Source organism: Rhipicephalus microplus, chromosome 5 (genome assembly GCF_043290135.1).
Source record: "Rhipicephalus microplus isolate Deutch F79 chromosome 5, USDA_Rmic, whole genome shotgun sequence".
Taxonomy (NCBI): domain Eukaryota; kingdom Metazoa; phylum Arthropoda; class Arachnida; order Ixodida; family Ixodidae; genus Rhipicephalus; species Rhipicephalus microplus.
The window spans coordinates 131,640,809-131,655,798 of NC_134704.1; the positions used below are offsets into that span (position 1 = coordinate 131,640,809).

At 42.3% G+C, this 14,990-nt stretch overlaps 1 protein-coding gene across 1 annotated transcript in view; it reads left to right on the forward strand.

Annotated features, from left to right (window-relative positions):
* LOC119174229 (glutamate receptor ionotropic, kainate 2) overlaps window positions 1-14,990 on the forward strand; it is a 269,581-nt gene that overhangs the window by 153,046 nt on the left and 101,545 nt on the right. Inside the window, exon 7 of the mRNA XM_075895948.1 lies at window positions 988-1,140. Coding sequence (XP_075752063.1) covers window positions 988-1,140 — 153 coding nt within the window. The remainder of the gene's footprint in view (window positions 1-987; window positions 1,141-14,990) is intronic.

The window sequence follows — 14,990 nt, forward strand, 5'->3', positions numbered from 1 at the left end:
AACAGTTTTCAATCTAGCAATAATTACACTTTGCCGCCGACATGTGGTTGCAGCGGTCGCAACGCGACGACAGGATGGAGCAAGTTTGCCGTTGTGGCTCGTCGCTGTCGTTCGAAAATTTTGTGCATGCGGTTTGACCTTTAGTTCATATTCGGTGGGCAGAAGTACAAATGTGTACCTGCGAAGGCTTTCTTGCAATGTGAGCTTTGGAAAGGGAACTATGCATTCTCATGGCACGTTTTCTTGTTTCATGTTGCTATGAGTTATTAGTTGCTGAATATTTATTTCTTGTGAGAACTTTCAAACTTTTCACACGAAGGTGTTTGATGCCGGGGTGCACTAAGATTTTAGAGGCGTATTTATGTCACGGAAATGACGTCTAAAATTAAATCTGATCAGAAGATAAATGTGCCATCAGCGGAAGGCCAACCCATGACCTCACGGTCAGCGACAACAGCTGGCGGGCACGCTATCCTCTTTAAACACGCCTCCCATATAATCCACTGCCTTCTCACTGTATTATTCGTAAAGTGTAATACTTCTTATGGCCGTGAAACTGATTATTAGTTTCTTCAACACGTCGTTTCTACGCGTCTGACTAATTTGGTGCGTTTCCAGTAGGACAAGTGCAATTTGGTCAACGTCTTAACACACTGGCCGAGGATGATCTTACCCAAATCGTCAGCGTGACTCATGGCATCCATTCATACTAAAATAGTTCTCAATGCGCTTGCTTTGCTTAGATAGCCTGGATGTAACTCCGAGTTCGCTGTGAAGTATACACAAATAGGGTTGCCGAGGTAATACATGCCTCGACCTCTACACAGCAAGCCCTTTAAAACAGGACGAACAGAACCATTATGTTACGCTTGGGCAGATGCGCTAGAATTAGAATACGATAGATTAGCAACCTCAGTTTCGCACAGACACAGCTTACTTGACAACGTAGCTGACCCTTTACTTTCTTTTGCAATCTTTCGTTCCCAGACAGAGCTGGCTCTGCTGTTCGACGCGGTGTCTCTATTTGCCCGGGCACTTCACGACATGGAGCATGTAGAAAACTTCGAATTAAAGTCCTTCTCCTGCGAGGCGCCTTCCAACTGGACCAACGGGGACGCTCTGCTACAGCGTCTAAAAACGGTGCGACACGTTCTGTTTGTCTCTTTGTTCTGTTACAAAAGAAAAAATAATAAGTGTGCTTTATTTATATATGAAGCCGTGGAAAGGACCATTTGTGTCACCAACCTGCAATGTCGGTAGGTGGATGACAAGAGTTATAGTTACCCGACTCCTGCTCTTTGAAGAGCTCTTCACTATTCTACTTATACTTACTCGTTTATATATTCTGCAATCCCTTTTAAATATTTTGGCAGGGTTGGTTTGAAGATAACAGAAAATCAAAAGCGAAAAATTCAAGAAAGTCAGTGTGTAAAACTCAAATAGTTGTTACAAAACAATCCAACGCAAAACGCAGTTACATTCTGCAACACAAAGCTAATTCAATGAATGAAGGGGTTTCAGTGCTTAGTTGTATAAATTTAAGCACTCTTGAGGGTGCCGAAAAAAAATATGATGGAGATGGCTGCAATGGTCATTCGTCGTCCGCGGAACGAATGATATTTAAACCACCAGTTGCGAGTTAGCGTTAGCATGAGCTCAGGCCTTCGTCCCATTGCGCATCCTGATGAAAACTCAAGTATTTTGGCTATATTTATCTTGCATTGGGCTTTCTTCAATTGACAGTTATAATTTAATGCGTCGAAACGGTTTTTTTTGTTATTGTTGGTAGATTAGTTCGAGCTTTAGGTTTTCAAATGCAGCTGGGCCCAAGGGTGTTCTTAATAAAGAGAGTAGCATTTTTTGGGAACGAAGGCTCTCAGATTATGGAAATGTAAACTAAGATCCACATTATGGACATATATGCGAGGCGACAAAGTGGAAGACTCAGAGCTTAAAATCTTATTTCATGATTACCTCCCGAAGCAGTGGAAATTTACGGCTTTTCCTTGTGCACCGCTTTCTGTAAATGTGTGACAAAAACTTCCCTTGCCTCTTGCTCGATTATTTCGTTAGTAACGCCAAAATAAACCAACAAAAACTCTCACGGAGGGGTATTCCCACTGTAAAAGAAGCACAAAGAGGAAACATTAGCCAGAGCAAGCACAAGTTACGATTACTGCCTAACTGAATATCCAACGTAGAAATTATGACCTATATAGACATGCTTAGGTAATGGTGCACGTACAAATTGAGATATTAAGGTAAATTTAATTAAATCACTTTGCACAATACTTATAAGGATAAATTCACATGTGAGCAGTTGCCTAATAAATAATAAAATTTAAAATAAGTGACCAAACACAAATAGCCCAGGAATTGTTTTGCGTTTAAGCTAAGGAGGCAGACACAGATTGATTACGTTACAGCAAAGGCTGGCAAAATGCTGAGGCTTTTGCGGTGAAATGCTATATCTTTCCCTGTTCCTAATAAAGAATTACTATACAATGGCAATGTTATATACAATCCGGAATTGGCCTGTACAGTCTGGGACCCTCAAGTTAAACAAGACAGATATTAATTGAAAAGGGCCCAGAATTTTGTGGCTCAGTTTGTATCAGGAATATAGAACAAATATATCGGTGCGGCGAGTAGGGCAAGATTGGGTTGAAATTGCTTACGCAATTAATGTAGTAAATTGTGATTGAGTTTCTTTCATGCTATCATTGTCATGTCTAAATTGATAAGGCAGACTAATTACTTGCAACACACACTATGTCTCAGACCGTCATGACCACAGTTTCAAGATATGAGAAACGATGTGCAACACCGACTATTTCAAGGTGCTGTTTTTCCTAAAAGAATCTGAAAATGGAACCAATGGTCTTCAAACCTTTCCTCGGTAATGTCGAATTCTTTTTTTTCCGTTAGAATGGTCACGTTTAGCTATTCTTTCTCGTGATTTATTTATTGCAATTTTATTTTTTCACTGTTATATGCATGTGTTGCTCATTGTGATTAGATGGTTACATTTATCAGTGGTTTCACTGAAAATTATAGAGTTTCATACAATAATACCTAGGAGGGAAACTCGCGCTAGTGTATACGCGGGTTCCTTCAGCCAGGCACTGCGCCGTGCTCCCGACCGGGTTGCAGAAATTAGGTGCCTTTTCTCATCTTCTAACCACTACCACCACCACCCTTCAGCAGCGCTTGTGCCCCCATGGGAATTATGGGAAGTACAGGCTTCGGATCTGCTTCGGATGAATTACGTTCTTAATATTCGCGACACTTCCTATTCAAGAGTAAAACAAAGTGATATTAACTTCTATTTAATTGAAACGTGCTTCATTTATTTGTGCGCAAACTTTATAGCAAAAAGATTTTGTGACAAGGTGGCAAAAGTAAAAGCTGGGCAAATATAACCACCAGGGTATGCATTGCTCCGCCATTGCGTCCCAAATTAGATTTAATGAATTAATTTTTAAAAAACTTAGAAACAAGCAGGCTTGTTTTTCTCTGAAAAGTACGAATTATCTGGTTAAGAAAATAACAGCACAGTATTAAGCGAGAAACACTTATCGTTTCGTCTTTTTCGATGGTAGGTGCGTCTGTCCAAGTGGTCTGCCTCCAACGCACCTCTGATTTGTTGTGAAGTCGAGTCAGCAGAGCATGACGGTGCGTCTACTTATCTTTGTCATCGTTTTGAAGTCCACTTAAAACGAGTTTAGGCAAGACGCGCTCATGAAAATAACATGAACCTGAACTGACATGAGACGCTACATGTATGCGCAGCATACATGTAGCGGACGACGCTTTGTTTAAGCTGACAGAGTGGACGACGCTTCGTTTAAGCTGACAAATACGACTCGTAAAAGTTCAACCTCGCAGAAAACTTCAGAAGTAGTGTTCTTCAGTCTCTTTGAACTACAAAGGCGCTGCTTCAGCGCTTTCCAATGCACCCCATTAACCAAGCTGCGTGAAGAACAAAACGGAAACTGTAGAAAAAAGTTTGTAGACAGTTCTCCAGCCAACCCTATCCGATACGAAGCCTGTACTTCCCATAATCGCAGCGCCAGATTCCTCTCTAGGTATTTTTTCATGAAACTCTATGCTGAAAATATACCCTCTTTTGCGATCCACTTTTTGTAAAACCTCGCCTACTATAATGCCTGCTCATTCTGTGGGTAATGACATCATTAAGAGGGAACCGCATCCTAAGGAGGAGTTCAATTACCGTTTTATTTTTCCCATCTCGTGTCCTTGAAAAAATTCGATGTAATGAAAGGGGCACCATCCCTTTTGAAACGTTGTTGCCAGCACCATCAAACTTAAGTTCAGTAGAGGTGACTAAGAAAGTGAAAAAAAAAACTCACAAAATATCTTACCCAATTGTCTCTGTCTGCTCGAAGGTAAGAGGCATTTTCTTTTTTTTTTTTGATGGTGATGTGTGTCGAACCTCTGAATGCCCCCCCCCCCCCTTCTGGAATCTTACCGCATCCCACCTTGTTTTGCATCACCTCCTGTATCGGCTCACGTTTCACCAAGCGATGATGCCATATGATGACCTCACCACGTGAGGACACTTCGTAGTGATGTCTTGATGACATTACAAAATTGGTTATCTATGACGTCATAATGGTGTCGTATAGTGATAGCGTAGTGATGATGTTTTGCATCGGTCGCGTTGACGCCGCCGACGCGGCACGATGGCTAATTTTCGTGTTCGGTGAAGCATCGAAGGCTTTCACTTTGATGGTTTACTCACCACCCCATGGAGCTGCTGAAAGCAATTCTCCCTGGAATTCACATGACAAGCCGTGGTTTGGCCTACCAACGATTGCAAATTTTCTATTAGAAGGCGTCGGCTTGCGGTCCACCTGGTTTGCAACGTGTTCAAACATTCCACTTATAGAACCCCATTAGGCAATGTCAATCGGTCTTGAGACGAGCACAATGTGTGACTTGAGGCACAGTATTGAACGGAATGGCCCGGGTGGTCTTGGCCGAGCAAAAGAAAAAAAAAAAAAAACCCTCGGGCAGTGCGCAATCAATTGCATGGGCCTGAAATCCTAGGATTATATGGGAACGAAAGGACGGTGAACGGCCGTTCCATTTTCATCAAGATCGCTGCTGCTCTCTCCCGGGAATGAATTGCCGCACAGCGTGAAAGTACTTTCGCTTTCCTTGCACGTGTGTCTTTGCTGGTGTTGACACGGGACCTGCACAGCGCCTATTGCCTCCATCGCCTGGGAAAAAGCTAGCCAGTGACATTGGTAGAGATGCTTTCGCACTCTGCAGGTGGCCTATCTTTTTTTGTAGGATCCTTCACTACTTTTTTTTTTTTCATTTCGCTGTCTTGGTTGTGACTTTAATGAACATTTCTCGGGGCAGGCGTATGGCACTTTAATTTTAGCCCAGACGCGTCAGATCCGGCATTACTACTCCTGCGCTGACGAACCTGCGCAAATTTTACAGTCAGTAGCATATACGTCTTATAGATTGGATGCTACTGGTGGCGACATCTGGTGCTCAAAAAGGACAAAACTGACCACATATTGCCATCAAGTGTGGGTGGCAAATAGTTCATTTACCATCTATAACTGGCTGTTGTTATTCTGTAGGTTTTTATCCAATGGCGTAACGTGCCTCTTTAGTAGCATTACTGGCATCTCTTTCACTATTTACGTGGTTCGAAATTAATTTTTAGCTATATTTTATTATAATTGTATTTTCCTCACTCTAGAATCTATGACGAATGCGGAGACAAAAGCCTGTCGGTCATACGCGCTCCATGCATGAGGTATGATAAAGTTTTATCGCACTTCTGTCCTTTCCGGATCATAACGGTAACGAGGACGTTAGTGGGTAAAAATTGTCTTTTCTGCCTCGACTATCGGCAACATCAAAATAGGAAGTATCTCAATATAATAAGCATGTTGCTTCTCAGAACTAACTATTAAGCAAGCTGTTAATGGGTGCTAAAGAAATTTTCATGAGAACAAGCATTGCACGAGACATACAGGACCACAGGGCGAGTGCACGCATCCGTGCTTGTCTAGTGAGTTTAACGCCTCGCGTGACGTTATTTTCATGCAATTTTGCTTCGTTATAGTGGTTCAGTTTTTTTCATAATCGTTTCTTCATTGTGAATTAGTATTAATGAGTCTATGAACGGCTCTCTGAACCAGTGCCTATGAAACTATTATGATTGCATAGGCAGTGTGAACGCCATATTTTTATCTTGCCGGTAACTTAATTCGCAGATCACGCTTCCGCATTTTTGAGTGAGTGTGTCCAAGACGTTTTTTTTACCATATGTAACGAGGTATTACATCTAACAGCTATGTGTCAATGTAAGTTCTATATTTCTAAACGCGAAGCGATTCCTCGCGAAGGTAAAGTACTGTGAACGTTTCTATTTATCTTATCTATCCACTTACGTCTGAGCGCTCTCGTGATCGCGCAATTAGCTTGCAGTAAACTAAAATTAGTACGGAAAGGTAAGATAATTCGAATAATTAGACTGTCTAAAAATGAAAGGAATAAAGTGAAAGTTTGGTTGCTTACCTTGCTAAATTCTTTCCACCAGATATGTGTGACATACCCGTGTACCAGGCACGGGTACAGGACACAGGTGATTGACAGTTACCTCTACTCAGGAGTGGCGAGAAGAGACATTGGTAACTGAAATGCGAGGGTATTATGAAAAACTGACATTGGCAGGGCACTTACCCAACGAATGCAAAAAATAAAAGCCGGTATCCCAACAGAAATCACAGTCATGCATTATGCGTGGCAGTTAGGCATTCTACCACACAGCCTCACTAGGTCCTTGAAACTGCTTTAAGAGAACACCCCATGCAGGCGTAACGTTAGGGCAGTTTAAATTGAAGTTGCCGTGCTGGCTATTTAATTTTCAATTAAAATAATAAACGTTACATCTGCACTGTTATGATACAGGCGTCATGTCAGATTAAATTCAGTTGTGGTTTTGTTGTTGACTCCGCTTCATAGCGGTATAATAAACATTACAATCATGTTTCTTATATTTAGCACGTTATGTAAAAGCATCGTCTGACCCCGGGAAAATAAGCTGACAAATGTTACATATGATATACACATCATCGCACCATAAATTTCACTTCGTTTCGATAGTAATGACGTCATTGCTATGACGTGAATGCTGACTTTACGTGAAGTCGTAAGTTACCTTTTAAACGGCGGTGTAGTCGAAGTTTCAGATAAGCCAGCGATATGCACGTATATCTAAAAATATAAAACGCGTCAATTCACCTTGTAATGCTTAGTTTAAAGCCACAAAATGCAGTCCAGACAATTACTCGCTCATTCCTTCGCATGAAATTGATAATTCCCACTTGCCGGGGAATTTGCTGAATTTTTGTCTTGTCATGTCCCTCACATTGTCGATAGTTTGAAAGCTGGTCACTTTATTGATTTAGACGTTGATGTTGTCTCCAATGAAAAGACTCGTTCAAGTCACGGTTGCTGAACAGTATTTTCGCATCGCAGAGGCTCGCGTTTTAGCGCTACACCAATGTTTCAATTCTACGTGGAGCGATGCTCAACCGCGAAACCCTAATCGTACCAACTAAGTTTGGTAAAGAGTACTGAACATTTTCAACGAAACCTCGACGACGAGCTAAAGCGTGTCGTGAGGGTGTAAGAAGCTGTCTAGCTGAATACATTTTGGTCTCAGGGCCATTCCCCAGGGACGTACCAACGCTTTTGTGGGGTACGTCCATATATATATATATATATATATATATATATATATATATATATATATATATATATATATATATATATATATATATATAGTTTTTTGATGGAGGCGAAAATGCTGTAGGCCCGTGTGCTTAGATTTTCGTGCACATTAAATAACTCCAGGTGGTGTAAATTTCTGGAGCATTTCACTACGGCGTCTCATAATTATAAAGTTGTTTTGGGACGTTAAACCATGCGTATCAATCAACTCACGACCATTCAGTCAGCATGCGCGTACACTAACCACTACCCTAGTCCACGCTACAGAACCGTCTCAAATGAAACAGGCTTGTGTAGGCACCGATGGGTTTGCAGACGGCGCGAACTTTCCTGCAGTTGCCCCAAAGAACGGGTGCTTTACTCCACAAGGAAAAAAGTTCCCTTCCCTGTGGTGCCGTCTGCAATCTCTTGCGCACATTTCGTCTTTTGGAGGCGCAAAGAGCCCTTTTCGTGGTAACTGCGCAGTTACTCCAGAAAGCTTTCTAGAGTGTTTGTGCGCGTGTACATCTCTGAGCTCATCCTTGCTGAGAGAGAGAGAGAACTAAGAAGCGCTGCGCGTGTGTGCTTCTTTTCTGTCAGAGTCGTATTTTGAGCTGTTTAAGACAATTCAAGTTGAATGAAAACTAACTAGCCCAACTCCTAATTAGGCCTTCATCATGCAAAGAGCAACGATCTTTCACCTTCTCCCTGGTCTGGCTGGTTAAGCAGTGGGGTAAGCTTAGAAGCTGAGCTTCCCACTGTACTCGAGTCCACTGCTTTATTCTTCGCCACTTTGCAAACTTCTGCCATTGCTCCTATAGTTACCGTAACCAAGGCTGATACGTTTTTTCAAAGACTAAAGCGCAAACCTTTTTGTGGCGCTTCTAGTATACGGTAAGACTAAAGCATTTAAAAAGATTCGTCACAATAAAGGGCTCATAGCAGGTTCAATAAAGCAGCCATGACGCTATTCAATTTTCATTAAAGAAAACAATTTTCCTGAAGCAGCGAATGCTCTGACTGGCCCATAAAACGATTGCTTGTTCCCATCCATAACAAATCAAGTACAAGACTACAGCAGCCCGCTTCCCAATTCTACATTGCAATGTGCGAAAGAGTCGCACAGGTGGCCCGCACCACACGGCACATTCAAGGACAATCATCAAAGCAAAATTTGAGGAAAAATTTTACTATATAATAAAACATTCCCTGGTAACCTTTATATTTCCTCGTAACAATAAACTGGAGTGATTACTGTGGCAAGGAAAACTTTGCCTTAGTTGTTGGTTTCCCGAGCGCGCAGATGACTGACCACTGTCGAAAGTGAAGGGGGGGGGGGGGCTCATACCCCCCATTATTTCTCAGTAAGGGGGCTCGCCCCCCTCTTGCCCCCCTGGCTGATACGCCTATGCCGTTCTCCCAACATACCTAATAAATCAATACTTATACTACTCCTCCTTTTAGAGGGCACTGTATACAAAACCTCATCGATAGCTTAGAAGACAGCATCACGCCTGACTTGTTCGAGCATATAGGAATGCTTCGGCAATACGCCCGCATGGCTCGAAAAAAGCCCACGAAATCACTGTGTTTGTTTTACGTGTTCATACCTAACTAAAATTTAACGCGACTCGCACTAAATGCTACATATGACGTGGACGCACAGGACTTACTATGCTGAGTGTGCTGACCCGAGGGTCACGGCTTTGGTGCCTGCAGCGGAGGTTCCATTTCAAACTAGGTGAAAAGTTAATGGCTGGGGCACGTGGGCTGGTAAATGTCATTGATTGTTAAAGAACGCCGCATTGTTGAAATATCCGGAATCCTCTGATACGCTGTGCCTCATAAACCTACCAAGCTCGCAAATAACTTCCCAGTTTATTATTTTAATTATTATTATTATTATTATTATTATTATTATTATTATTATTATTATTATTATTATTATTATTATTATTATTATTATTATTATTATTATTATTATTATTATTATTACATGCGAAGCGCCTTAGGGTCGAGCTCTATTCGGTATGCAGCGTGAGCGCCCTTACAGCGCACCCTTACAGCGACCATCGAAACAGCGACTGCTTCGGACAGTCACTGATGGTCGATCCCTTGACGAATTTTTTTCTTCAGCTACAAGAAAACGTGCTCTTTAGGAATTCTGTATAGGTTTGCTTGTTGTTTCGTGATATAAAAGAGTGGATATCAATAGCCGCTGTGATAACCCGTCAGCCATCTTCTGAGATTCAGCTGCACTGGGTTCTCAACTTCTCATATTGCATTAAAATATATGCCTTAAGGCATGCTGCTTTCTGTTTCATTAACAAATGGTTACATTTAGGTTGAACACTGCATTTCGAATTCTCTCTTGTTGAGTTTGATAGGAAATATTAAGAAAGCACTGAACCGAAATTGCGAGGGCGAGATGAGTGAGATAGATTTACGTGGAGACGTGCACAACTTATACGAAATATCAAAAGCACATATAGCCCAGAAGATACTTAAAATCTACTTTGAAGTGAACGCCACGCGACCGATAGGAGCCCTTCGTGTTGCCGACATCAACGCGGCACACCTACGTCACAAGTTTCTGTTGTCTGGCCAACACAAACTCCCGTCGCGCATGCGCTACACTTTTTTCTTCGCGCCGACGGCTTTGCAATTCTTGGCTGTGATGACTGCTATATAGTGTGGCGCCAGCTCACGCGCGCTGTCGCACATCGGGCTTTCGTCGCAGTTTAGCGGGGTCATATGGCCAGCGGTACCTACCTTGCCACAAGAACTACTCATGATTTGTGCTTTGAAACCGAAACTTTGATTGGGTGTTTTAAAAATGTCTTTTAATAAAGAACCCTAGCGTACTCGTGAAAGCGAGGTTTCCGACCGTGATAAGTTGGCACTGAGCAACTCAATGCATAAAAAAAGTGAAAATTTTTTGTGCCAGTGCTCTTTTAAGAGTACGGTATAAGAGTAAGAAAACGCCTTGGCTGAATGGAACGTATGCAAGCCTCAATAAACACGTATTTACATGCGTGTTAGTGAGCCGTTCATATGACAGGTTAGTTCTCGCGCCTCTGCGTCCGAATTTCACAGCTTCGTAAGCGGCAATTCGTGCTGAGTACAGGAAATTTACAAGTTGTGAAATAATCAGGAGCAGCAGTCTCAACAGAGTAAGTAGATGAGGCCCTATTCGGCGTCATGGAATATAAAAGAATTACGCTCTCTGTTTTTCAAACCCCTGGAGTCACGTGAAAGACCTGAAACACGGCTTTACTTCGTATACGATCACAGTGTCACTTAGGCAAGAGCTTCAACAGTTATTGTTGTGCATAAAAAAGCCAGAAGTGAGTACCGCGTTTACCGAGTTTTGTATTCATCTTTAATACGTGCTTAAAAAAGACACCATTAGTAGAAATGTCAACACGGGACAAACGTGTTTATGTTCTCCTGACTTGTCTCTTTTGTCTGTTTATGCACAAGTATATTTTTAATCAGAAGACCCTGCCAACTGGCTGAACTTTCACCCAATTTGCGGAGTCATGGTGCAACTTCTGCCTACACACAGGGCCATACTCAAGAAGTTGCTTCATAAATGCTGCTGTATTGACGAGCAATCATCGCTTCATTATTACTGTAGGCATGATGCGGCACGCGAACAGAGAGTAGCATAGCCAGGTAAAATATAGTGCCGTAAGGTGGCAGGAAAATAGAGTGATGGTGACGAAGAGGGAAAGAAGGTGGAATAGAGCGAGTTGCCGCATACAGAAATCGAGGAATATGGAGAAAGAAAGTGACGGAAAATCTAAAGAGATAAGAAAAGGGAAAAGCAGAGACTCGAGGAAACGAGAAAAAGAAATATCGATAGTGAGAGAGACAGAAGTATAAAAGAAAAATTAGAAATAGGGAGATAGATAAAAGGAAGAAAAAAAGGAAGCTACAAAGTGCGAGAAAGAAAAATAAATACTTCAAGGGAGATATATATAGAAATAGAACACATAGCAGGACTCATTAAGTATCAAAGATCAAATAAGTATACAAAGTAAAAGAAAAACACAAAGAAGAAAATAGAAAAAACACAGATGGTCACCCAGTTCCGCAATTCCTACAGGCTTGATCCACTACTTTCAAAGGTGAGATTCTCTTTTTAATTTTCCTAGCACAGAGTACAAGGCAGGAGGTCATGACCTGAAGCCAATGGCTGTCCTTCCAGAAATAAAAATTAGATTTCTTTTCTTTGCGGCTTGTGGCCTAACTTCTTACCATCTCCGCCTCTCCATCAACTCCTTGACAGGCCACTACAGTGAATGTCTAATTGTTGGCAGCACAACTTGTCTCTCTCCATATTCCTCATTGAAAGTTTGAATGAGTTTTCAGTTCACAGCAGCGACCGACAAAGGAAGGTTTGATTACTTCGCGTTCACTTTTTTTGCTTTTTCGAGCAGCTCACACGCTTCAAGAAAAGAGAGCTCGCTTTTAAAGGCCCTCTGCCAATCTCGCTGGATCTATTCAGCCTTACACTACAAGAGGAGTCACCTGCTTCGCTTTCACAATGACTCCCTATTCTTCGAAGTTCGCCAAGTAATTTCGTTGGAAAGCTAGAATAAGTGCAGGTAAAATAATGGGGGTCTCCTCTCATATTCTTACTTTCTCTTATCTCTAGCTATGAGTAATTCTTTGTTCGCTTTTCGTCTTCTCTTACTGTGTTCGCGTTTCCCCAGCCTGCATACTTCACCGTGATGAAATTCGCTGGAATGAAAGTTTAACCACGCCTTAGCCGAGACCCGACGACAGCCCTCTTGGTCACTACCTTTACAGCGATGGGGCCATTACATCGATTGGCTTGTGTGTATACACTACTGTGCTATTCATTATTTATTTTTATTTTTATCCGTGCTATTTGTGATTATTATATATGTACTATTTACACGTTCTTTCTGCGCAACTAATCAATAAGCATGTCTTCTCTCTTTGGCACTCACCGTAAGCTGCTTTGCAAGATAGACGAAGCCTGGTTGCCAGCGACATGCCTTCTGTTTATACTCGTTTGCTCGGATTCTTCTTCTTTTCTTTTCAGCTTTGTTGGGTCGACGCAATTTACCATATTTAAGCAGCTTTCATTGTGTGTGAGCCAGCCTCGGACTGTACTTGGCCACCTAAAGGTTGATTCTTCGTCGCGCGCCCTGAATGCCAACTTGATTCCATTGAGACGCAGTTTGCGGATGGCGAATGAGTCGAGTCCCATTCATCGTCGTGCGTATATGTTCTCCATCTGGGGAATGGGTAACGACGGTTTATCGCAGCTTCCCTTAGCATACTAAGTCACTGTACGGGACAGATCTTGTGCCTCCTCTCATTTAGATAACTAGGGGGGACGGCTAAATGTAATATCATTAACAAGGCACTTACAAGAGAAATTACACTTCTACTCGGCTCGAGCTGGCGTTAAATGTGCTATGATGGCTATGCTACGCGTTGTTTTCGGTGCGTGACGCCAAACGACGACAGCATGCGACAGACCTGGACCCTAAAGTGATTCGCACTTGACAGGCGCGTCCCCTTCGACGCCTCCTTATCCTTGATATGGCATGTCCAAAGCCCTTTGGTTTGACCTGTCGCCTTCATTAGCGTTAACGCCTAGTGACAAGGATGGCGCGAGAATATGAAGCGCTTGTCGCATTTCTGCGTTAATTTTGGGCATTGTCTCAGTATTCAACGAATTTTCCTAAATTAACTGTCAAAAAACCCTGATGTTTTTCACCTGGAAGAATGACAATGTTCTCTACGTGATTCTGTACGGGTAGGAGAGGATTGCTCTGCGTTTTCTAGCTTTACCTCATTGTAAAGTATAGCACTAGAGGCTTGGGATATTACGACAAAGCACGTATTCAGCTCTCACTTGGTTTGTAGAACTGAAGTGGGACGTTTGCTTTGGTGTGACACAGAGTTTAAAATCTTACTGACTTGCAGGCTAGCTGGCTTTTTGTACACCACTATTCCTGCGAACCATAGCAGTTGGAAGTGGTGAAAAAAAAACTCGGGAAAGCTTTTAAAAATAAGAGACCTTCGCAAGTTAATCAAACCGGAATAGGTATCCTCGTGCAGCACGGGGTGTTCTTGCTGGCATAACTTGCTTCTGTTGAAACAGTGGAGATAACATCTATAGGACCAGATTTTTTTCTTTTGCAATCTTCTACCACAAAAAATAGATGCATGACACACTTGTCCCTGAAAACATATTACCAGGAATTTGGTCCTAACAAACAATATTTGCGGAATCGCCACACACGTTTACTCTATAGGAAGCTGTCTGCGAAAGAACATCTCTCTGCACTAGTTGGTTCATACTGCACATTATAGAGACGCACAGATAGAGAATAAAATTTTTATTTTTACGCAATTACTGTTTTGGTTAATCTTTCTTTTTTGTTACAAAGACTTGTTTTTAAGGCATAATATTGGTTTGTTAATATGTTCTGTTAGGCCGGTGTTGTGTATGAAGTGAAGTAGTGTCTTGTGGAATCTGTTTTCATGTATCTAGCGGTTGTAACTGTCTGTGTCGCTGTAGCAAAGGCCGTCTTTAAGGAGGTGATGCGAGCGTTCTAGCTGCAACCCTTTACGTGTCCATAAAAAGGGGTATGTATCTGCTTGCATCGCTGGAGTGGGACAATACGGACACGTATCACCAAATCGTAAATGTGACCAGTTCCATGACAATATAACGGCCGGTGAAAGGGCCACCCCTGCCCGAAGCTTCCTAAGCACAACTTCCCCCCCCCCCCCCTAGTAAGGTGAGGGGGGAGAGAAAAGACACACGGTGGAATGAGAGGACGTGTATCTTGCCGGAGAACATTTTTACGGGTATGGAGTAAGTTTAGAGGCTGAGGTGCAAGGGGAATGGCTGCAAGGTCTATGTCTGCAGGGCAGTGCGCCTGTTGGTCAGCAGCAATGTTGTGTGGGTTCGCAGCATGACCTTGAATCTGATGTACTTTTACGCAAGTAGCCGTATTATGGTTCAGCTTATGAATCGCCTCGCAGAGCTTCATCGCCTTGTGCAATTTCTTGAACTCCTTAATAACTCCTAACGAATCAGTGTATACGTTATTCTTCTTAATTGTGGGCGGCTTAGAAGTAGCATCCTGGATTGCGTCATGGATGGCTTGAAGTTCTGTTGCAAGAGGAGTGGATTCAGTAGATAGATAACGCTGATGGCCACTGACAAAATT